Consider the following 24,084-nt stretch of genomic DNA (forward strand, 5'->3'; position numbering starts at 1 on the left):
AAACTTAAAGAAAAAATCATAAGGGGGCAAGCCCAGCATTTAAACTAAATTTAAACCAAACCTGAAATAATCTATTTCGCTGCCATTGCGCAGCATTCAAAATTGTAAGGTATGGGCGTGGAGGATCGTTTTTTTTTTTATCTTTTTGCTTTGACACTTGAAAATTAAACTCACAAAACACGTCTCCTGACAACTCAATCTACACCTTGGAATAAATTACACAATACTGTGAAAACTCCTGTTGGGAAAAGCCCCATTTTAATACTCAAACATTGTCCTCTGAGCAAGAACAAGAATCATTTAACAGATAAAATAAATTGTGGCATGCCACTAAAGTATACCCAAACTTAAAAGTTAATTAAGCGAGTATTTACGGAACACCATGAGTGTAACTTCATAAACCAGTTTAGTAAAACACTTTATTTCATTTTTTCCCCAAAAGTCATTATGAAATTGATGAATGAAACGACATGTATGAATAAAGTACGTTTAGTTAAACAGCTTGTGTCCCAGTTTAGTAATAAATATTTCAATTTTGCCACTTTGATGTTGTCAAAGGGCCTTTACACATGAGTAATGGTGAAAACAATGTCTTATGATCCTCAAGAAGAATATTGGAAAATTTCAATATGAATGCTTTTCTTCTTGGGGATAGTCTAGAACTGGTTGCTTGTTGGGCTACAATGCCTCATGCGACATGGCCCTTAGTCCCAACCCCTCTTGTTCTAGTCAATCTGCATAGTGCAAACATCCCATAGACCCATTGCACAACGCGCAGCGCACTTCCATGCACCTCTCCTGTCCGCCATTTTGGGAGTCAAAACATGCACAAAAGGATGGTACACTTGTTTTTCACGGGCATTGGTGCGGGTACCATCCATTTGTGGGTGCGTAAACACGGGTACCATCCCTTTGTGGGTGCGATAACCTGGGTACCATCCATTTGTGGATGCGTAAACACGGGTACCATCCATTTGTGGGTACGTAAACACGGGTACCCTCCATTTGTGGTTGTGTAAACACGGGTACCATCCATTTGTGGGTGCGTAAACACGGGTACCCTCCATTTGTGGGTGCGTTATAAACACGAGTGCCATCCATTTGTGCACATTTTGACCCCCAAAATGCCGGACAGGAGACACTGCGCGCTGCGCCTTGTGCATTGGGTCTACATGTATGTTAAAAACTGGAGGCTGCGTCTGGCAGAAGATTCCTTCTACTGTACAAGCATAGTAAAACAACTTATAAAAGCACAGCCCAATTTCAAAGAGCTGCTAAGCACACACAAAGTATGCTTACCAGAACAGAGTTACCAGCCAAAATACCATTTCACATGTACAATTTGTGACTGGTATATTGCTTATTTCTGCTTAGCAGGAAATTTGTAAACATTTTTTTTTTTTGCTTAACAGCTCCTTGAAATTGGGCTCAGATCTTAAAGCAGTAACATGTTGGCTGCACGCTGCCCAATAACACAAAACTGTAATAGGTGAGGTTTAACTCGATCAGTATGCTGTGATTGTCTCTAGGAGTAGATCAATTTTAACTTTATTTGTATGATGTCAATCAATGGTACACTTTTTTTTACAATAAAGACACCATTTTGAATAAATCAAAAACCCTACATACATGTATAACAGAAACAAACTGGCGTAGCCTTGATTGAAGCTTAACACATCATACACACTAAGAGCACGTTCATTTATTACTGAAACTCCCAAATTTAGAAGTAAGAAAATATCCCCAAGTACTGGAGCAAGATTTAGGAAAAATTATAACTGAAAAATAACTTTTAGTATTTATATGTATACAAAGGTAGACTTAAGATATACAAAGGTAGATTTAAGTTTATCATAATACACATGCACTTTTATTTACAAGGTCGCATGATTTATAGTTTCACATAATTAATCCGACAGAAACAAAAATTCCAGACTAGAGTTGAATCATGCTGGGTTTTTTTCTGTTTATAAATAACCTCTATTAGTTTTATGACAGGTTCATGAAGCTTTCTGTTGAAGTTTTTGTAAGACCTTGTTGAAACCAAAGAATATACTCTCTTTGAAAACAAAAACATGGAACTAATCCCTTCATATGTACCTTAAAGTGGGCCTGTCATCATAATCATAGCAGGTCGGTAGCTGTGCATGGAATTGTGAACTCTCACCCAGTTTAATGCATGTATGCACTTGCCATTAATGTTATACAGCCATCAGAGCACACACGTGCAGTGAACAGGTCATTTTCAAAAGCCATTATCTTTTGAAATTCTTCTTTTAAAAGTTATTTTGTGTCAAACCAACTGCAAACAGTCTACATCACATGATCAGTTTGAAACCAGACATCATGAAACAGTAGTTTACAAAGATAATCCAGCCAGTGAGGAGCACTATTTCTCTGAAGTCAGAGACTGTTTCATGACATGTTTCAATGCACTGACAGCACTTCAGACTTTACTCCTTGACTAGTTTTTGAAGCAACCATGTCTATTCACAAAACAGTTTGTTGTCATGTCTTCAGCGGTAGAGTTGCCGTAGTGACATCTTTTGTCGCCCTCCCCATCTAGGACCTTGTTCTAAATCATGCCGGGGGCACTCTGTGTATGGGGTTTTGAGTCCCTACCTGACTGCATTGGTTCCCTGGAATAATTCTCTGGGGTTTTCCTCTCACATTTAAAACTGCAACTTCCTTCTTTGTATTCTCTCCATGGAACGCTTGGCTAATACAGTGATTTCAGGCTAATACAGTGATTTCAGTTCACTTTTCTGCAAGTCCTTGGCTTCACGATAGATGACATGAAATTAAAAAACATCAGTGCCCCTTGATACAGTGACTATTTCATGAAGCAATCCTGTTCACTCATATAATAGTAGTCCACATATAATAAGTAACAGCATCGATGACTATTTCCATCTGACGTTGAGTGGCCAAGACTTGTTGTCCCTTGGACTCTGAATCACTCGACGACCCTTGCGGCTCCTCACGAAATATCGCAACCAACTCCTAAAAAAGAGAAAACAAAACACACAAACAAATTTATCGTATTGTTCTTATTGACTTGAGAAGAGAAAATTCATTCATCTCAACTAGCTCTATGAACTGAGTAACTTTATTCCTTTTGGACATTTGATTACTATTTGTGATTGACCAAATCTCAAGAAAGTGACCATTGGTTCTAAGGTAGATAGATTGTTCAGCCACTATGTTGGAATTGATGGTTTTGACAGCCACTATGAATCGAATCATTGAAATGCCCCATTCTTTTAGGTTGTCGCTGTAACCAACGGCCATTGCAATAGCTGAAGTTACTTCAGAGCACTCTGCACTACTGCTACAAATAGAAGCTCAATATAAGGATCTTAGACACTAACCTGGTGCACCAAACCACTCGGCTACAACACATCATGTCAACCCACACTCTACTGATCAGAAACATCAGAGTTAGAGTCTAGTGCACCAAACCACTCGGCTACAACACATCATGTCAAGACCTGACTCTACTGATCAGAAACATCAGAGCTAGAGTCTAGTACGCTAAACTACTTGGCTACAACACACCATGTCAAGACCGGACTCTACTGATCAGAAACATCAGAGCTAGAGTCTAGTGCACTAAACCACTCGGCTACAACACATCATGTCAAGACCGGACTCTATTGATCAGAAACATCAGAGCTAGAGTCTAGTACGCTAAACTACTTGGCTACAACACACCATGTCAAGACCGGCACTCAAACCCACACTCTATTGATCAGAAACCTTCCTAGATAATATCATTAAGGAACAGATTACAAATGCTATCTTTATTGCATTAAGGATCGAGAGCAACATTATTATAGTTTAAGATAAAGAGAAGATACTCAGATCTTTTTGAGACTAAGAAGAAAGATATCAGGAGCACGCAGCCACTGTGAGGTTGGATACTTACAGACATATTTGCTTGCTTGTCGACAGTGAGTAGCACCATCATATCAGGGTGGTTGGGGTTGATTAAGGCTAAGTGAGTCACAAGGTTGTCCTCGCTAGTGAAGAATCTACACCAAGGAAAAGAAAAACAATAGTTAGGGCACTGAGTATAAGCAAGATACAAACACTTGTACATAGTAAAAATACAGCAAACTTAAACATTAATGTCTATCTTATCTGCCATTCCTTAGGGGGGTCAAAAAGTACCAAAAGGAATTGCTTTCCAAAATGGCGGACAAGAATTGTACGGAGGGATGTTCCAGCTTGTGTGAGGGGTCAATTCTTATTTTAATTACCACAGCTGGTTTTGGAACAACTTGTGCGATATCCCTGCAAATAAAACTCAAAATGTAAGCCATTTTCTGTTGCTTTGTTCCCATAGGTTGGATGGAGGTTAAAAACATGAGGAAAAAAATATAATATAACCTTAAATAAACTAGGCAATGAGGATAATTACCGAGTCATGTGGCTGAACTTTGACCTGAGAAACCTGAGTAAGCCCTCATACCAGGGGATACCATTACTGAGCAGGGGTACAAGTCTCTCATCCATGTGGCTGAGGGGAACCTGGTGAACCGTGTCCAAAAGAACTTTGAACTCTGGGTACGTCATGCGAAGTATGCTTGGCTGATGGACAAAGACAAGTCAAGTAATGATTATTCAAAGTTAGTTTTGAAGGATTCAAAAGTCCCTAAAGTTTTTGTCCCCCCTTTTTTAAGCACCTTTTTTATTGCCACTCAATGGGTTTTGTGTGATGCAGTAACTAGGGTATCATGTGCTGGATGCACTAAACAATCCAGTATTCCATTCATTGACTGATGACTGATTTTCAAATAAAAAGTTTTAACAATTGATTTTCTTCTTCTGTTTTTTAATCTCTTTTAAATCGTTTATGAACAGTAATAAGAGTTGGACAGTGGACTGCATTTATCAACCAATACTATATTAAAGGCTCTGGACACCTTTGGTAATTGTCAAAGACCAGTCTTCCCACTTTTGTGTATCTCAACATATGCATAAAACAACCAACCTGTGAAAATTTGAGCTCAATTGGTCGTCGAAGTTGCGAGAGATAAATGATGAGAAAACACACCCTTGTCATCAAGTTGTGTGCTTTCAGAAGCTTGAATTCGAGACCCCTTGAATTCAATTCAAATATTTGAGTGACAAATTACTTCTTTCTCAACTACATTACTTCAGAGGGAGCCGTTTCTAACAATGTTTTATACTATCAATAGCTCTCAATTGCTCATTACCAAGAAAGTTTTTACATAACAATTATTGAGTAATTACCAATAGTGTCCAATGCCTTTAAAGGCAGTGGACACTATTGGTAATTGTCAAAGACTAGCCTTCACAGTTGGTGTATCTCAACGTATGTATAAATAACTAACCTGTGAAAATTTGAGCTCAATCGGTCATCAAAGTTGCGAGATAATAATGAAAAAAGAAAACACTCATCACACGACGTTGTGTGCGTTTAGATGGTTGATTTCGAGACCTCAAGTTCTAAATCTGAGGTCTCTAAATCAAATTCGTGGAAAATTACTTCTTTCTCGAAAACTATGTCACTTCAGAGGGAGCTGTTTCTCACAATGTTTTATACTATCAACCTCTCGCCATTACTCGTTACCACGTAAGGTTTTATGCTAATAATTACTTTGAGTAATTACCAATAGTGTCCAGTGTCTTTAACACAAACGTTAATATGCTTAGTTCATTTGACTAACTTGAACGTTTAATCATCACTACCACTTGGCGTAAAGATAAGTTAAGTTTTTACAGCATTCAACCAATACCACTCCAAACAAACCTTTTGAGTCAGAGACAGGATCACAGGCCATTTGAATCAGGGGCCGATTTCACAAAGAGCTAAGATTGATTTAGACAGTAAATCAATCGTTGTTGCTAAGTTAAGTGTGATGTCACAATGCAAATAACTATGGTAATACTGACAGTTTGTCTTGCGATAAACTATATTTCTTTGTGAAATCGACCCAAGGTCATGTCCAAATCAAGCCACTTTGTCTTGGCTATGACTATCGGCAGAAGCGACACCATCTAGCCAAAGCCTTAGCCACTCGGCGAAGCTGTCAATATTTAGACATGACTTAAATTTCTATGATAATTCCAAAATACACTACATGAACGCCAAAAATATCACCACCATTTAGCAGGTTAGACAGATCAAAACTAATCAATATAACTTGAGCAGCCCACACAACAGCACCAAAGCTTTAATTTATGTTAGCAGCATCAGTAAGCATCCAGACCCTGTTGTAAATGTAACCATTTTTAATGAATAAGAATCCACCTTTTGACAGTGGAAGATTATCTCTGGTGGTATAGGTCGATTCTGTGAAGCAAACCTTTCCAGGGGTAACCTATGAGAAAACTCCTGTAGAACAAAGAAAAACTGACTAGAGCGAGATTTGAACCACAGACCTCTGGAGTGCGTTTTGGCGACCCCAACTAAAGCCCAACCGATTCAACAAGTCAGTTACCGGTTGGTCTGTACAGCATTGTCACCGCACTCAACCGATTACCAATGTTCTGGTTGGGTCGCCAAAACGCTCTCTTGGAGCAACGAGTCGGCGCTCTACCAACTGTGCCATTAAGCCCTTGTTGGTGGGCTCCATATTTTGTCAATATCTTTGTTTTTGGGGTGGCAGTCAGAAGCCGAACAACACCCTGAAACAACACCAGAAATTAAGTCCAGTGCAATGCCCACTGCGTATTATGCACATCTCATGACCAATAAATTGATTTCAGGCCAGACTTGATATAATAATGTTTACTGATACACTGAAAGACTGTAGGACGCTAAGTGGCAGAGGTCATATTAGGTAATTTTGTCATTTTTGCAGAACTTTTAGCTCCTAGGCACATCAAGAATCCAACAAAGTTAAACAAAACCGAAACACTTACGTCTTTAAGTTCATCTCCTTCTTTTCTTCTGGTCCTTTTACTGGCAGCTGATGAAGAAGCTCCACCTTCTTCTAGTAATTCTCCCTGTCGTAGCTGATCCCATAGAGTATCTCGTCTGCAGTTATTGGCAGCTTGGCGTACAGTGGTGACGATCCTGTCCTTGGCATGCTGTACCTCTTCCTTCAGGAGGATGTAACTACGGGTATCTACAAGACATCAAGTCAAAAAATGGATCAAACTGGGCACAATAGACCTTTATCATGCTGCCGTCATCTTGGTCATGGTCCTCGTATCAATTAACAATAATGAATGCTAATAATAATTTTGGGTGATAAAGGACTTTCTCTCTCAAACTTACTTTCACTAGGAGGGATTCCACCAGTATGCGGGAAATTCACCAAGGGCGTTTTGCTCTTCCAGCCATGTTGGATTGGATACAGATCTCTCTTACTTGTCACAATCACATAGAAGCAGAGATTCAGCAAGTTAGGGTTGGTGTCCACAACCAAGGACTGATCCTGAGGGATGTTTGTTGTGGAAGGCTCGGGAGTCGTTGGAGTTGGGGAGTTGGGTCGGGTCTGACTCTGGTTCTCACTACGGCAGATGACCACGCTGCGATCCAGCTCATCATGGCACCATTTACCTAGCAACAATATAGATTTATATTAGTTTTATTTCTCCGGCAGATACATAATACAATAATGGACATTGGTAAACAATGTGGTGGGATTTTAAGGTCCATTCACTTATGTAAGTAAGCTCACCAAGATTTAGAACCTCTCACTATGGTCAGCGTGCCTTTGCCAATTCTGTAAACTGCCATTTGGAATCAAACAACATCTTTGAATATCTTAAAGCCTCATTTGTTTCGCTAACTATTCCCTTCCCCTACTCAGAACATAACTTGACTTTCTATGTTATGGTTTACAAGGTGCTGTGGCGCAATATGCTGCCAATCAAACCAGGAACACCGAGGCAAACCCCTTTTCATTTTGATAAGAGCACTGGGTCATTTTTGGTGTGTTACACAACACTTGGGACCAACGGCATTACTTCCCAACCAAAGGATGAAGCATAATGGTTGAGTGTCTTGCTTAAGGACACAATTGTCAAGACCGGGACTCAAACCTTCACTCTGCTGATCAGTAACACCAGAGCTTGAATACGGTGTGCTAGGCCATGACACGCCACAAATGGATGAAGCCAGGGGTATGTCATCATATCAATGTGTTCACCTTTATTGTCTTTATAGACAGCGGAGCGGGGGATGAGGTTGACAACTGCATATTCTTCCTCCTCGTTCTCAGAGACATCTTGGGGGTTGATGGAGCCGTTAGACATACTCAGTTTCTTCATACTTGGTGGTGGGTGATCCATGAGGTATTGATACAGGAGAGGGGCTGGAGTGTTGTGACTCAGGAATCCCTGATGCTCTAAAAAAACAAAAATGAAATCATTTTGGAAGAGTTTCAATGAAATACTAATAAGTTTATGTAAATACAAAAGATTGTTTTTAAATGTGTTAATTTCCTGTAAAGTCTTGTCATCTTATATAGTTTGTCAATGAGCTGCTAAGCACAAACAGTAGCTAAGCTCAACAAAACAATTTGCTTTACCAGAATATGGTTACCAGCCAATAAGGTTACAACAATTTATTCTTCAATGCAGCTCCTAAGCTTTGGAACCACCTGCGCTGTAACGTCAGAGAAGCAGCGTCTACTTTGGTTTTCAAGCGGTCTCTCATAACGTTTTTGTTTCCCACTGAGTGCAATGTGTAGTTTTTTTTCTTCTACGTTTTCTACTTGTTTTGTTTTTCTTGTGAGGTGCTGTGCTAATTGAAGAGCGCCACAGAAATGTTTATTATTATTAATATTATTATTATAATTATAATATGCCTTTTCTCATCTTGGGGTGAACAAAATATGTTAATAGCAATCGACACATTTTGAAATCAAAGTTTGTTTCATATAACTTTTACATGACCCTTCTGCAAATTCTCAGATACTAACCCTGGTGGATATGGTTGCGGCAGAACTTTGGCCTTGGTGTAAAGAACTTGACAAAATCAGCCAGGAACCTTGTAACATGGTAGTGTGACTTGAAGCCCATCTCAGGCCGATGGAAGTAAGATTGAATTGTACGGAGGTGGAAGTCATGAGCAAAGGAGTGCAGATGGATCAGATCCTTGTATCGGTCACAATTATCTGTGAATAACATGGCGAGCTGTAACCAGATCAAGAAATAATCAGAATTATTAGTTGAAGATTAGTTAACCTGAACAGATAATGGTCCGGTCGGTCATCATCTCAATTATCCGTGAATAACATGGCAAGCTGTAACCAGATCAAGAAATAATTGGGATTATAAGAGAAAGATTAACCCCTAATAATAATAAAAATAAGAATAATCAGTTTTAGTTACTAACAATATCACATTCTCATAAGTACAAATTGACTGCACAAATTGCATTTCCAACCCACCCTTTCCAGGACAGCAGCAATGCTTGTAGGAGAGTACAAGATGCAAGAATCAAGATTCAAGTTTCAAGATAATAGAGGGATAATCTCAGAGGAATATCTTTTAGGATGCAGTACTTACTTGTTGGTTGATGTCCACTCCTGGTACTCTGGAGCTCTCAAATGCATAGATACGTACACAGAAGTATGCATGCTGGTGTTAAGATAAGAGAAAGAAAACAAATTATTGTTAAATTTACCAAAATAAGAAAGAAAAACTAACTAGTGAAGAGTTTATTTATTCTTACCTGATATGACAATTCAATCAGAATGATCCCACCAGCAACAGAGATCTGCAAATATTGAGACGCGGATATCCCCAGGGATTTCCTGTGGACTGGACTATGGCTCCGAGCACCATCCTTAAGCCTCACAGCTTTTATCCTAAAAAATAATAATATAAATGTGACGGCCAGGTAAAACATATGAAAAACGTATTTTTTTATGCTTCTTCAGTGACTTAATATATTCATTTATTCATACACTTCAACCCCGGATTAAGCGCCCCCACTTTGAAATTTATTCAATTTGGTCATTCTACTCTATGATGCCAGGAGAAAGACATGTCTTTACACTTCAAAGTAATTTCTTTGACAGATTTTATAGTAAAGCCCCGAGGCATGAGATCTAGAAGTGGTTTCTGCGTTCATTCTATCTTAAGTTTCACAAAGATCAATATTAAACTGAAAATGGAAACTACTCAATGCAGTCTGCAGTACGTGTGTGTCATTACAAATGGCCGGTCTTGTAGCCGGTCTGCGTCAGACAACGCAGGAGCACCTAAGTAAGCAAGTAGAAAGACCTTATACCAAGATAGTTTTTTTCAAAACTAAGAAGTCTTCTGAACTTTGAAATTTTCCCCCGCAGTAGTGGAGAAGTCTCCTGAACTTCAAAAAGTCTACTCCCCGGTAGTAGAATATATAGCAAGACAAGTTCTCAAAAGAACATAACCTACCTAGCAAGTAGGTAAACACATATAACCAAATATAGTTTTCTTTTCTACACTTACGTTTGTCTCGGGGAAGAAACTTTTGTCTCGATGGGAGTCAACCCCAACTTCTGTAAGAACTGGACATATTGCTGTAAGAAAGATGATCGGAGATCCACATGCCACGCCTCCTCAGCAACCATCCCACCAGATGAATGGGTGGGGCTGTGAGAGGATGCAGTCTCCGGCATGTCACTCATGACAAAATGGCGCCAGGCGGGGCTGAATAACAGAGGGGTGGCACAGTAGTGAACAAGACGGGATGATTGCTTCAAGAGGTCCAGAGTATCAAGCTGAAAAAGAAAAGGGAATAACTGATTCTAAGCCAAGGACAACAATGGAAATAGGACTTGTTGTGCTAACCTTGACATAAAAATACAATATCTGGCTGTTTTGGGGGTGTTTGTCTATTTCATTTATACTTGCATTTGTTTTCTTTGTAGTTTGCATAATTAATCAGATCAAATCAAAATCAATCTGAGTAGATTGTGGGGGTGCCATAGCCGAAGGGATAATATCATCGGACTCAAGTACTACATGTAGTGGTTAAGTCATCAGGAAGTGGGTTTAGACACTAAACCATTGCTTCTCTCCACCCATGGGTAAAATGGGTATCTGTGAAGGCAGAGATGGTTTATGTGAATGATTAGCTTGGAGTGCAGTAACTCCCAGCACTGGCTGTATACTCCCCAGGGAGCTTAGATGGTTTAACAAATGATTTAAGACCAAGTGACCAGAGGTAATAATGTCAGAAGCACTTTCATACGCCCTTCAGGCTGTGATAAAGCGCTATATAAAAACCAATTATTATTATTATTCATGTTGACAAAAATATCGATAAGATGAAAGCATTATACCATAACTTAAATGTATATGGCCTTTGAATACTTACACTGACTGGCTGAGTTATATGGGCAATGCGCTTCTGCCATGTATTGTACAAATTCTCAAGCTTCTTTAAGATTTCAGTTTCTGAAACAAGAATAAAAAATACCACAACAAGATAAAGCATAACACATGTTGCTCAAACCACAAACACTTTGTTTAGGGGAGAATATTTTGACAACAGCACTGTGTGGAGACAAGAGACTCTTTCTTTTCCACTTGCAATTCAAAATTCCGAGGGAAAAAAACATGATTGCCAATATGTCACACTGTGGCATTAATTTAAAGTTTCTCCAAGTTCTTGTAAACGGCAATATTAAAAAAGTAGGAAGAAACTATAAATAAATAGTCAACTTGTGGGTACAACCATGTGTAAATCTCTTTTGTGGAGGTGTTTGATCTGAAAAGAGCCAGTGTGGTCTTGACAGTATACTCTGCTCGTCTTCAGGACTACTGGTGGTGGCGGAGCATAAGTAGCCCTTGAGGGATGCACATTTGGGCGAGAAACATAAAAAGCCTCACCTTTTTTAGTGATGATGCAAACCTCTAAAGCCTGAGTTCCACTACGCACCACTGGGTCCTTGGCAACATCGTAGTTACTCTTCTGTATTGTGCGTCGTATCTTGGCATTACGTAATGTCTCATCAAATGGTGGTAGTCCTCGGTGGAGCTTGCGGGCAGACTTTGGAGCAGAGACGGTCATCCTAGAAGAGAATTCCCTCTTGGGTGGAATGGTGTACTTGATCAGAGACTCTATCTCTTCCAATGAGCGACAAAACGGATTCTCCTTCTAATGTAGAAATGGAAAATATACAAAACAAAAGAAAGAGTAGAATTAATTCTCGCCTTCTTGCTTCCAATCAATCAAATTCCAACCAACCTGTGAAAATTTAAGTTTAGTATAACTTTCGATGGTCACTTCCAGTGACTATTCAAGTTAAAAGCAGTCATTCACATACTATAAGAAATAACATTTTGTCCATCTAACAAGTCCGGGCTCAAGGTGTGACAATAATAAAAGTGTGTCTAAAAAACAAAGGTACAACAAAAAGAACAAACCATGAAAGAACTTAAACAAGACATTTAAAAAACTAAACACATACACACAGAGGTGTCATATTTTAAAAGAGAAAACTTACCAATTTATTTGTGCCAAAATAGGTGTGATTGAAAAGTCCCATCTTCTGACTGACAAGACAATCAAGTAGATGAGAACGAGAATTATGCCACATAACAAGACGATGCAGTGTTGTCTTAAGACTGTCCATTAACTCACTGGACCAGTTGTAGACATACAGGGTAATCTAGATCAACGTGGAAAAAGGTCACAGCAACTTAAATTATAATAGTAATAATGTCGAGGTCTTATATAGAATACGTATCTACAATTGTACCAAACAAGGTACTCAAGGTGCTTTACAGAAAGAAAGGATTACTGAAGTTATGAGTTATGAGACGCAATTATGCAGCACCTTATAATGGTTTACAAGGTGCTAACGACGCATTCAGCAGCCACAGCCAGGAATACCCTTCTCTTTTAGATGAGTGCACTGTGGTCAATGTGTTACACAGCACACTAAGGGGAGGAGAGGGCATGGACCACCTTACCTTCTTGTCAATAGTCTGCATAAGGAATAGTCTCTGTCTAGGTACTAAGTGAAGACCCTGTGACCTTCCTATCAAGCTGGTCAGGGGTCTAAATCTAAAGGTGATGGGAGGAGGGGAGGGCATGGACAATCTTACCTTCTTGTCAATAATCTGCATAAGGAATAGTCTCTGTCTAGGTACTAAGTGAAGACCCTGTGACCTTCCTATCAAGCTGGTCAGGGGTCTAAATCTCAAGGTGATGGGAGGAGGGTAGGGCATTGACAATCTTACCTTCTTGTCAATAATCTGCATAAGGAACAGTCTCTGTCTGGGTACTAGGTGAAGACCCTGTGACCTTCCTATCAAGCTGGTCAGTGGGCTCACATCCCTGTCGCTGTATTTCTCTGATGATCCATAGCTGTTCACATCAAGGGGTTTGAAGCGTTGATAACTTTTATGAGCTGCAATAGAAATTACAAATCAGTTTTTATAAAATCTGAAAATATTCAAACATTTCTACAGCAGAATATTGAATGATGAGAACGGAAGTTTGGAAACAGAAGTATGTGAGTTTTGAACTGAATCGAAAGACTGTGAGATATAAAGATTATATTTACTTGATGGGTTGACCATTGATGGCCCATCTACCAGATCTTGTGGTGCAGGGCAATCTAAGCTATAACGCCATTGGTGGATGTTACGACCAATCAAGATGTAATTCTCTGATTTCCCTGGTAACAGCCTGCCTGGTCTATTTTTGGTTGTGGCTGTCTTGTCCTGCTGAAGTTTCTCTTGTGATTTACTCTCCTAGAGAAATGGACAAGGGAGAAAATGGGTGATTATTGTAATATAAACTGCTAAGTGACTATGTTGACTTAAGTTTTTGTCATCTCTAACAATCCTGTATAATAACTTTAGGATACACCAACATTTGAAAAGAAACATCACAAACAATGTCCTCCTTTCCACGTTGTGGCATCTTTAATTTACCTTGGGATCTGCACTGCTCCACAATTGGTAAACATCTCCCTCTTTCTTGTAGACTTTAGTGGTCAGGTCAGAGCAAATAGTCTTCAATTTCATCAGGAATTCATTAATTACGGCATCAAGAGAAAAACGACTTGTAAGCTCTTCCGTCAGTTTCTGGACGGTTGACACATCTGTAATAACAAGTTGTAATAATAACAATGTCATATAACACATTCAACAATAACTGTATCAATGCGCTTTACATTAGTACCCTGGTCATTGGGCCAATAACATCCCTTTAATGTTTCTCAGCTCCCTGGGGAGTATACTGCCTGGGCAACCGTAGTGCTCTAATGGCTTTTTTATACACACTATCAACCTCTACCCTTGCGGTACCAGGGAATTTCTTGCTCAAGGACACAAGTGTCACGACCCAACACTCCGGTGACTTAACGACTTAACCTTTTGGCCCAATTACAATACATCTGCAAAAGAAATACAGGTGCAGCTGATTTATGCATTTAACGGGATAAGAGTCATTGCCAACAAAAAGTTTAAAACTAGGATCTAATTTTTACAAGGTATATTGAAATGATGGCATCTCCACCTTTTGGGGTTTTGATTTCACTGAGCCTTTACAGCACTATAGAGGTAAATCAAAGAGCAGGATTTCTTATAAATTGTTTGACAAAATAATGGCTTATTTTCTTCCCCAAGCTGAATTTTAAAAGTCTGAAATCAGGTAAAAGATTGAATTTCTGATTTACCCAGGCTGTGTTCAAAGTCCATCCAGGTGTGGGCGACATCTTGGAAGAAGTGATGTAAGACGCCAATCTTTCCCTCTTCAGCCTCTCGCTGCCTCTCTCTCATAGCTTCATCTTGTCGTCTCTCTAACTCCTGGGCCTGCCAACCTGGCATGTGACTGCTATCCTTCCTCTGTTAAGCAGCAAAGTCAAATCATTAAAACAGGGCCACGGCACAATTTCATAGAGCTGATCAAGCAGAAAATATTGCTTAATAAATGTCTGAGAAACAGAAATGAGCAGGATACCACCAGTCACAAATTGTATATGTGACATGGTAGTTAATTTAGTAAACATATTCTGGTTAGCATAATTTTGTTGTGCTTAGCTATTTTGTTGTGCTTAAGCAGCTTTATGAAATTAGGCCCTGAAGTAGTAGGCCTGGGCTTCAGCTATGGGTTTGGCAGCAGTAAAGGGACCCAGTAAAGGGACCCATTGCTCTCAGGAACTTCAACCTCCCCATGTTATCATTTCGTCTCATAGTTACATCATACAGGCTGCTAGAAAGGGTGGTGCTATGTACATAGTCTCATAGCCGGCACAATATCCAATTAACCAATGCATTACTTTGAGATGTCAGCAACTACAAAGCTTTATGATATGAGAGTGAACCCACGCAGACTTATGTGGATATTGAGGTAGCATTCATCCAGGAAGGACAATAAAGTCACTATGTCACAAAGTAAAACTCAACATTTCAAAACAAGACTTTCACAGATCTTTAACTTTAAGTCAGTGATAGTAAAAAAAGAAACACAAACCCTTTGACTCTTGACCGGGGTGGAGGGGCATTAATTAAAACCAGATAAATTGAGTTTGAAATGAAGACTCTACAAACCCTTGGACTCGGGTCTTTATTTTTACTCTTGATCGCGGTGGAAGGGCCATAACTAAACCAGATAAATTGAGTTGAAATGAAGACTCTACAAACCCTTGGACTCGGGTCTGTATTTTTACTCTTGACCGGGGTGGAGGGGCATTAATTAAAACCAGATAAATTGAGTTTGAAATGAAGACTCTACAAACCCTTGGACTCGGGTCTTTATTTTTACTCTTGACCGGGGTGGAAGGGCCATAACTAAACCAGATAAATTGAGTTTGAAACGAAGACTCTACAAACTCTTGGACTCGAGTCTTTATTTTTACTCTTGATCGCGGTGGAAGGGCCATAATTAAACCAGATAAATTGAGTTGAAATGAGGACTCTACAAACCCTTGGACTCGGGTCTTTATTTTTACTCTTGACCGGGGTGGAAGGTTGAGATCCAGATGAGCAACCCCGATCCTCCTTCTGTTCCTGACTCAGCTGTTTGCGGATGCGGGAGGAACTCTCAATGGTGTTTGCTCCCGACGATGAGACAGAATGAGAACGCTGGAGTGAAGATGAAAAGATGTATATTGGATGTGAGGCATTGCATGGTAAGGTATCAATATATATTTGGTTTGCGGTAACATCATGTGTGTGTCTACTTGCCAGGTAGAAATAAAGTGGTCTCGGCAGATTTTCTACCTTCAGACAAGGTAGTTAAAAAGCAGGACAGCTCTTTTCAGAACTGAGAAGTCTAAGGAAATCTGATAATATACTCCGCGTTAGTAGACTACATGTATATAGCAAGACAATTCTCTTAAAAAAACAATCTACCTGGCAATGAGACACGCACATTCAGTTGGTATGAGGAATGGATGTTGGAGTTTGGCGTGGTGTTGACTTGGCATGGTGTAGAAAACATGGGTTATTAAGGATGGGGGCACTGAAGGCGTGGTTGAAACTGGAGCACTGAGATAAATTGATGTTAAGTTAAGCATATTCGTAACAGTCAGGAACCTTTGATTTAACGGCCTAGTTAGTCGTAATGTTCATGCTCCAGTAATTTATGCAAATTGTGATTCTTTACAATTAAATTCATAGTTAAGTAAAATGCAGACTTTAAAATATCTCTTTTTCACATCTTGTTTAGACCATGCAACCTGTGACATAAAATTTTTTACAAAAGAGCAACAGAGCCTGGGCTCCTTATAACTTTTGATTTGAAGAAAAGCTGCACGTATAAAAACCTGCTCAGCTGTTATTTTTACAACTCTCGAATTTGTGTAGAAATTATGAAACAAAATATAGTTTCCCATAGACCAGTGAAGTTGCAGTATTTTGCCGTCTAGAAAGGTCCCGGAATGTACAAGATCACTTGTTTTGTGAACAAAGGTTCTTCTATACTTCTTGTGAGTTTCATGATCTGTCGCTTGGAGATTGAAACAAACTACGGAAGAACATTTTGATGGATAGCTTTTTGGTAAAATCAAAACCAAATGGAACATGAAATCCATTTGATGTGACATAACAAATAGAACAAATAGGGAAAATAATTGGGAAGGAATGTCAGAAGAAGTTGTTAAAAGGACGAGGGTAAAGGAATGTGGGGAAGGGAGATGGGGAAATTAGTCCAGAAAAATGTTTCACAGCAACCTTGATGAATGAGCAGATTCCTTTTGGTTTAAAAGAAATAATAATGATTATTCACTGATGATGAAAGTAGAGCATAAATAAAACAGCGTTGTTGACAAGCTTGAAGAGTATACAAGGTATCTATGTAGTATGGAGAAATCTTTTTTGTGAAGACAGTTTAAACAAATTTTATGTGTGAAATATCACATCGACGGTTGATAGAAAAATCTTTAAAATGTACTAAGCGGTTGCCGCTTTACATGCTGTAGCAAATATGAGTGCAGATGCGCGTAGCCAGACTCTCGAGGAATCTCTCGCGAGTTTTGAAATAACATTTTGAGGTATAAGGTATCAATCCTGCAAACTTTCCCTTCACCTTCCAAACTTCAGACCTTTCTCTTTTGTTCATGTCCAAAACTACACAATCAGGCCAAAAATACTAGGCAGTCCAACACCTTGTTGTTGTTAGGATAAATATGGACAAGTTTCATTTTGCATCCGAGTGACTACAATTGCGTCTTTCGACATCATCTTGTGAAATAGATCAGATCAAGGAATAAAAGTTTTGCAAGGTTCTACATAAATGAACAGGAAACTAAAGTTCTATGTCAGGTGTTTGCATTTACACTACTCAACACTTTTACAAGCTTGTATGCGCCTGCAACCGTGGACCTCCGATTGTTAAATTTTGTGTAACTTTTTTCCAAAAGCTCCCTTTGGTTTTGTACACGTTTTCCAACTGTGGACCTTTCCCAAACCATGGACCCTATTGTCCTGTTTTGTTACAGGTCCCCAGTTTGATTGTGTAGACCTACTATAGGAATTAAACAAGTCTATTTGTAGGTAAATATAATGCCTATTCGTTGAACGAAATCTATACTCCAGTAAAACAACATAACTCTCCACACTTTCAAATTTGCTGCCGTCAAAAAAATGGCAGACTTTATCACTTTACTGGTTCAGCACAGCTAATTCTTTTCTACATTGGTCATGTATAAACAAAATTAATTATGACAGGTTTGTCAGTTTGTAATCAATGGTGAAAGGTACAATGGGAAAAAGAAATCCCTCCGTCCCAGCATGCTTTGGTGAAATTGACTCAAATGTTGAAGGTCAGAGGTTACTAAAGGTCAAAGGTTACCTGGTGGTGAGAGGACCAATATGAGAAGAAAGCTGTAAAGGGGCTTTCTGGAGTGGGACCTGGTGACACACGCTGAGGATAACAGGTTTAAATACACATGGGATTTAATGATAGTCTGTTTCTTGCCGATAATAAGTAATAAAAAAGAGCAAGTTCCTGAAAGAAAAAGTTCATGCTGATGGTTTGTTAATACCATGGTGATTGCAACACGTGTAAATGAGGTCGGTGATAGGGGGCCAAGATGCTGGGAATGCTTTAGGGAGAGGTTCGATGGGACAATGTTTGGTGGAACGATTACATGAATGAAATAGCTTTTTGTTAGTACATTGCTTCTGCTTCTGCTTATGGTTGATGGTTTGGGGTTGAACAAAGACAAATTGACTAGAGCGGGATTTGAACCACTGACCTCTGCATTAACACGCCGGCGCTCTACCAACTCAGCTTTCTAGCCCTATGTTGTCTATATCTTTCTTTATATGGTTGATGATATCATGTTTCAAGTAAAACTATTGAAATAAATTCAGTAGGCCTACATTCAGGTTTAACTTCATTTGTCTGAACGCTCTTTATACTTTAACCAAGTCGAGTGGAACCTGAATGAGTTAAATTGGCCAGTGAGGGTGGTTTAACACTAAACCACGCCCGTGTTATCTTTTAGCATGGTGTGTAGACAGAATCAAGTTAACCAAGTCCAGTTTAAGTCCTCACCAGTGACTGGTGACCAAAGACATGTGCATAAAAAGCAACAAATTGTGAAAGAGTGTGTCTTTTGTACACGCATGTAGCGGATGTTGTTGTGGTTGGTCACTGTGCCGTGTGACCTGTTAAACCCAAAGATAAACTAGCTTCATGTTTACGACCGCAACCCCCCTCCCCTCCCAACTGCTCATAAAGTTAAACCAGTTTAGGTTTACACTTTAGCAAGCATCTGAACATAGCAGTACTGGTTTAAGCATCCAAAACTTAACCAACTCTTCTCAGAGCAAACACCGCCTCAAAAAGAGATTTGATCTTATGGTGCAAGTTTATATTGATGATTTGTTTCCATCGTGCACAACTAACGTGATTATATCCAAGATGACCATGTTATGAATCTGGAACAAACCCATGTAAATAAAAAACTGTCAATAAATCTACCCATCTACCCATGTTGTCTTTAGGAAAGGTGAGAAGTTTATGAAGTCAGTACATTATTAATGAAGTCTTCTTAGCTAATATCACACCATTTCCTACAGACTCCTTAAAACTCAACACAAAGAAATGCAACACTCTTTTCAAACGATACTTATAAAGAATTATATCAAAGAGTTAGTACCCTACAAAACACCCAGTTACTAAAAGTGCTGAACAAACTGAATTGAAACTGGTGCAATTAGTACAAAGGTGACTTTATAAACTTTACGAAGCATGCCTTTTTTTAATACCTTGAGCCATTTCGTCAAAGCAGGTGGAGAGAATGAGCCAGAGGACTGAAAGAAGTAACAAAATGTGGCAAACGAAAATGGTTTATAAACAGTTCAACTGAAAGCAAAGCATGAAACAAAAACTAACACAAAATTATACAACAAGAATTACAAGTTGAAGAGAAATTTCAGAAGTGGAATGTTTAATTTTAGCAAAAACAAAAATGCTAATTGTCTATTTCGTTTTAATGTGCTTGAAAAGAGAAAGAACAGTGCTATTAAAAATCTCTGGAACATAAGCTGAGATTTCCTGTGATCTTTTGTTTAAAAGGAAATCTCCAGTACTTGTCTGTGAGTTTACTTGTTTATTATAGTTAAAGAAACTAAAAAATACTTGCAGGAACAACCATGTGTAAAATCTCTTTTTGGAAGAGTATTGGCTCTGAGAAGACCTGTTGTGTGGTCTTGACATTTGGAGAAGTATACTCATCCTCCTGGAGGGAGATCAGAATATACTGCTCCAAACATTGAGAAGGGAGATCAGAATATACTGCTCCAAACATTGAGAAGGGAGATCAGAATATACTGCTCCAAACATTGTGAAGGGAGATCAGAATATACTGCTCCAAACATTGAGAAGGGAGATCAGAATATACTGCTCCAAACATTGAGAAGGGAGATCAGAATATACTGCTCCAAACATTGAGAAGGGAGATCAGAATATACTGCTCCAAACATTGAGAAGGGAGATCAGAATATACTGCTCCAAACATTGAGAAGGGAGATCAGAATATACTGCTCCAAACATTGAGAAGGGAGATCAGAATATACTGCTCCAAACATTGAGAAGGGAGATCAGAATATACTGCTCCAAAGATTGTGAAGGGAGATCAGAATATACTGCTCCAAACATTGAGAAGGGAGATCAGAATATACTGCTCCAAACATTGAGAAGGGAGATCAGAATATACTGCTCCAAACATTGAGAAGGGAGATCAGAATATACTGCTCCAAACATTGTGAAGGGTGATCAGAATATACTGCTCCAAACATTGAGAAGGGAGATCAGAATATACTGCTCCAAACATTGAGAAGGGAGATCAGAATATACTGCTCCAAACATTGAGAAGGGAGATCAGAATATACCGCTCCAAACATTGAGAAGGGAGATCAGAATATACTGCTCCAAACATTGTGAAGGGAGATCAGAATATACTGCTCCAAACATTGTGAAGGGAGATCAGAATACACTGCTCCAAACATTGAGAAGGGAGATCAGAATATACTGCTCCAAACATTGTGAAGGGAGATCAGAATATACTGCTCAAAATGTTGAGACTACAACGGCACTTTTCAGAGCCGAAACTCCTCCCAAAAGAGATTTTACACATGGTCGACCCTCAACGTTATTAGGTATAGTTGCTTCTTGTTATTGATCTTTTTAGTTTGTAGTGTGCCATACAAGGCTGTGTATTGAGAGAGTTGCAACAGCTTGCATTTAGAAGCTTTTTTCTGTGCACACAGGGTGCTAGACTGGAAAACGAGTTGTGCTCATAGAAATAGAACCTGGAGAACGCTGACCTCGACCAACCAGTGTGTCGTCTGTGGACGCGGCTTATCGCACCACGTGACATGCATGTATGGTAAAATGATCATCACATGAGCGCACACAGATCGTTTCTCCGTGTTTTCATTGGTCAATTTTCATGACGCCTACTGTATAGCAAAACAAATAGCTACGCGCATTGATAAAAGTAGCCTCACAACGAAATCGCAGTGTAGCACTCTGCGTTTTCCTAGTTCTATTTCTATGGTTGTGCTGCAATTGGACTGAAAAATATCATCCAGCAACCATGTGACCAAAGAAAACAGGTCACTCCATGTCACAACTCTCTCCATATACAGCTCTGGCACCACGTACTGAGGGGGAAAAAAACTTTCAACACATGGCTGCCATTTGGTAAAGATCAGGGCCCAATTTCAAAAATTTGCTTAGCATGAAATTTCTTCCTTGATAAATACAGAATTACCAACCAAATTTCTGTTTCTTATATATTGCTTGTTACTAGTATTCAGCTGTTGTTTGCTTATCCTGAAAATCAGGTGGAAATTTGGTTGGTAATCCTGTTTTTATCAAGGAAGAAATTTCATTCTAAGCATATGAAATTTGGGCCCTGCACACATAAAACACTGCAAAGCTTTTACAACAAAAGATGGCAGCAAAAGCTTTTTAAGGGGGGGGGGAGTTAGCAGTTTCTTCTTTACCTTTCCTTGGCTTTGGGACGATGAGGAATGCACTGGCGGAATATTAGCTGACTTTGGATAGTGCTAAAGTGCAGAATAAAAAAAGCAACAGACAAAAGACAAAAAAAAACAAAAAAACTCTATTGATCAAATAAAATAAAATAAAATGTTTGTCCATATCAAAATTGAATCAAGTGCAATGAGTGAGCATACAGTAAGGTACTCTATGGAGTGAGAAATTGTATAGTGCAGTATCAAGTTCTCTTTATAATGCAGATGCAAATATGAAAAAAGGTAACATTCTCAAAATAATTGGAGCTAGAAGTTAAAAACATATCATGAGCCTTTGTGAGGTATGGGGTACGTGATAGGAGTGTACTGTTTGGTTTGGGTGTATACACACAAATTTACCCAAACCTTATAGTGTTGCAGCATTGTGTCGGCCACATCTCTTTTCCTTCTGTTTAATTGTATTTGTTCATTTCATGCAAGAACTTGATCTTTAAAAAACAAAACACTGAAAGGTAAAAAAAAAAAAAAAAAAACAATTTGAGTGAACAATTTGAGAAAAAATAATCCCCAATCACAACATCACCCCACAATTAAAAAAAATAAAATCTGATTTTTGTTTGCACTTGAAGTATTTGGGTTTTAAATCATTCTGTGAAAAATACTTTTACAAAAAAGGAAAACAAAGCCAAACAAGATGCTTGCGAAAAGCACAAGATACTTGCAAGAAGCACAGGCATAGATAGAAACAAACTTCATTCGCTGGTATAATAAGCAAAGCTTGCAGGAAATTTAAGCATTTTTTAGTTTAGCTTACATAAAAAATAATAATTCCAAGAAGTAAGCAGAGTATTTGTTTCAGCTTACAAGTTTCATAAAGATCTTGGCTTTCTCAATACACTACACCACAGACAGTTTTAAGGTGGTTTTGGGGTGTTTTGTTTTTGTGTGTCACCATCAAGTATTCTGTCACTCTTTCTTAATGGATTTTGCTGTTGATATTTGAAAGTGCTGATTGAAACATTCAATTTTGGTGAATTTTTTGTTTTCAAGGATTATGGAGAAAGCATCTGAGAGACAAGAGGGACTCCAACATCCTAAAAATAGTAAACAATTGTATTTTCTTCCAAATCATTGATTTAGTTTGATGTTGTCAAAGTGTTTTCTGCCTCTTTGGATTAGTTGCTTTCTTGTTTAAGATAGGGGGAATTCCCTATTATTAATGCGATGTAGTGCAGCACATGGCTATGTTAGTTTATGCTCTCTACTGACGCATAGATTTAAAATGTAGATCGGGCGGCTACCAGGTCCTTAAAGACCTGGGTCAATGGGAGAAGTAGTGTGTCATAACACACACAAAGTGCACAGAAAAAATGAATTACATAATTCATCAATGCTATCATCCTGTAAAACAAAAAGTTTTAAATTACAACCGCAATTAACAAAGGAAGTATTGGGAAACCTCCGTCACCATCACACAAACTAACCAGCTCATGGCTTCCACAGAACGCCCTCTATTGGTGGAATTGTCGCAACGTGTATGCAGTGTTGATGAGAGCGCATGGTTTTCTAAAACTCAACCAAAAGAACTTCTTACACCAAGACTTTCAATTAAGGTGAATTTATCATGCCAGAACAGTCTTTGATGTCTAATAAAAAACCTTCTCCACAAAGTAGACCCAAAAGTACGAAGATAAACCAAATCCATATATCAAAATCGAGGAAGCACAAACCAGGCGAGAGGTAAATAGCCAATAACTGATCAATTTTATTTCCTTTCACCAACTCTTGTAACCAATCTTTACTCTAAAACTAAATTGATTCAAAACGATAGTTGTGTAATAACGCCAACATATGAAGGGCTCCCTCTGCTGACCAAAGTCTGCTCTACCTACTTTTGGGTGGAAGTGTTAAAGCGCAATGGTTAAACGAGGCATAGCGTCTTGAGGAAAAGCATTGAGCAAGCTTTGACATTGCTATTGTTTGATTTATTTCAGCTAAACCCTGTTTAGTTAATGATGATTTGTCAAATTTGTTCAAATGACAGCAACCAAACTCTTGAGGGCGCTTTCTTCCTTTGCTAACAGTTGGTTCTTTGTGTATGAAAACCATGCAATGCAGGGAATTTGATAACTTGTTGATGTAATCTCTTTGGCTTTAAGTCAAGGGCATCCATATTTACTAAACCTTGTCCTTGTAGGCCTG

General features: G+C 38.8%; 1 protein-coding gene across 4 annotated transcripts in view; it reads right to left on the reverse strand.

The window, feature by feature from the left end:
- Window positions 1–1,292: 1,292 nt before the first annotated feature.
- Window positions 1,293–24,084, reverse strand: part of LOC139946618 (KICSTOR complex protein SZT2-like) — a 77,660-nt gene continuing 54,868 nt past the window's right edge. Inside the window, exons 46-65 of one of the 4 annotated variants that reach the window (XM_071944336.1) lie at window positions 21,892–21,954; window positions 19,648–19,692; window positions 15,856–16,014; window positions 14,607–14,775; window positions 13,861–14,030; window positions 13,488–13,677; window positions 13,162–13,331; window positions 12,423–12,587; window positions 11,806–12,073; window positions 11,291–11,370; window positions 10,420–10,691; window positions 9,659–9,794; window positions 9,493–9,564; window positions 8,904–9,117; window positions 8,130–8,327; window positions 7,253–7,537; window positions 6,895–7,100; window positions 4,424–4,593; window positions 3,929–4,034; window positions 1,293–3,003 (exon numbers count right to left, since the gene is read on the reverse strand). In XM_071944336.1, the coding sequence (XP_071800437.1) occupies window positions 2,860–3,003; window positions 3,929–4,034; window positions 4,424–4,593; window positions 6,895–7,100; window positions 7,253–7,537; window positions 8,130–8,327; window positions 8,904–9,117; window positions 9,493–9,564; window positions 9,659–9,794; window positions 10,420–10,691; window positions 11,291–11,370; window positions 11,806–12,073; window positions 12,423–12,587; window positions 13,162–13,331; window positions 13,488–13,677; window positions 13,861–14,030; window positions 14,607–14,775; window positions 15,856–16,014; window positions 19,648–19,692; window positions 21,892–21,954 (3,282 nt within the window). In that variant the 3' untranslated portion in view covers window positions 1,293–2,859. The remainder of the gene's footprint in view (window positions 3,004–3,928; window positions 4,035–4,423; window positions 4,594–6,894; window positions 7,101–7,252; window positions 7,538–8,129; window positions 8,328–8,903; window positions 9,118–9,492; window positions 9,565–9,658; window positions 9,795–10,419; window positions 10,692–11,290; window positions 11,371–11,805; window positions 12,074–12,422; window positions 12,588–13,161; window positions 13,332–13,487; window positions 13,678–13,860; window positions 14,031–14,606; window positions 14,776–15,855; window positions 16,015–19,647; window positions 19,693–21,891; window positions 21,955–24,084) is intronic. The other 3 variants (XM_071944338.1, XM_071944337.1, XM_071944339.1) reach the window with 3 other exon arrangements.

Source organism: Asterias amurensis, chromosome 13 (assembly GCF_032118995.1).
Source record: "Asterias amurensis chromosome 13, ASM3211899v1".
NCBI lineage: Eukaryota > Metazoa > Echinodermata > Asteroidea > Forcipulatida > Asteriidae > Asterias > Asterias amurensis.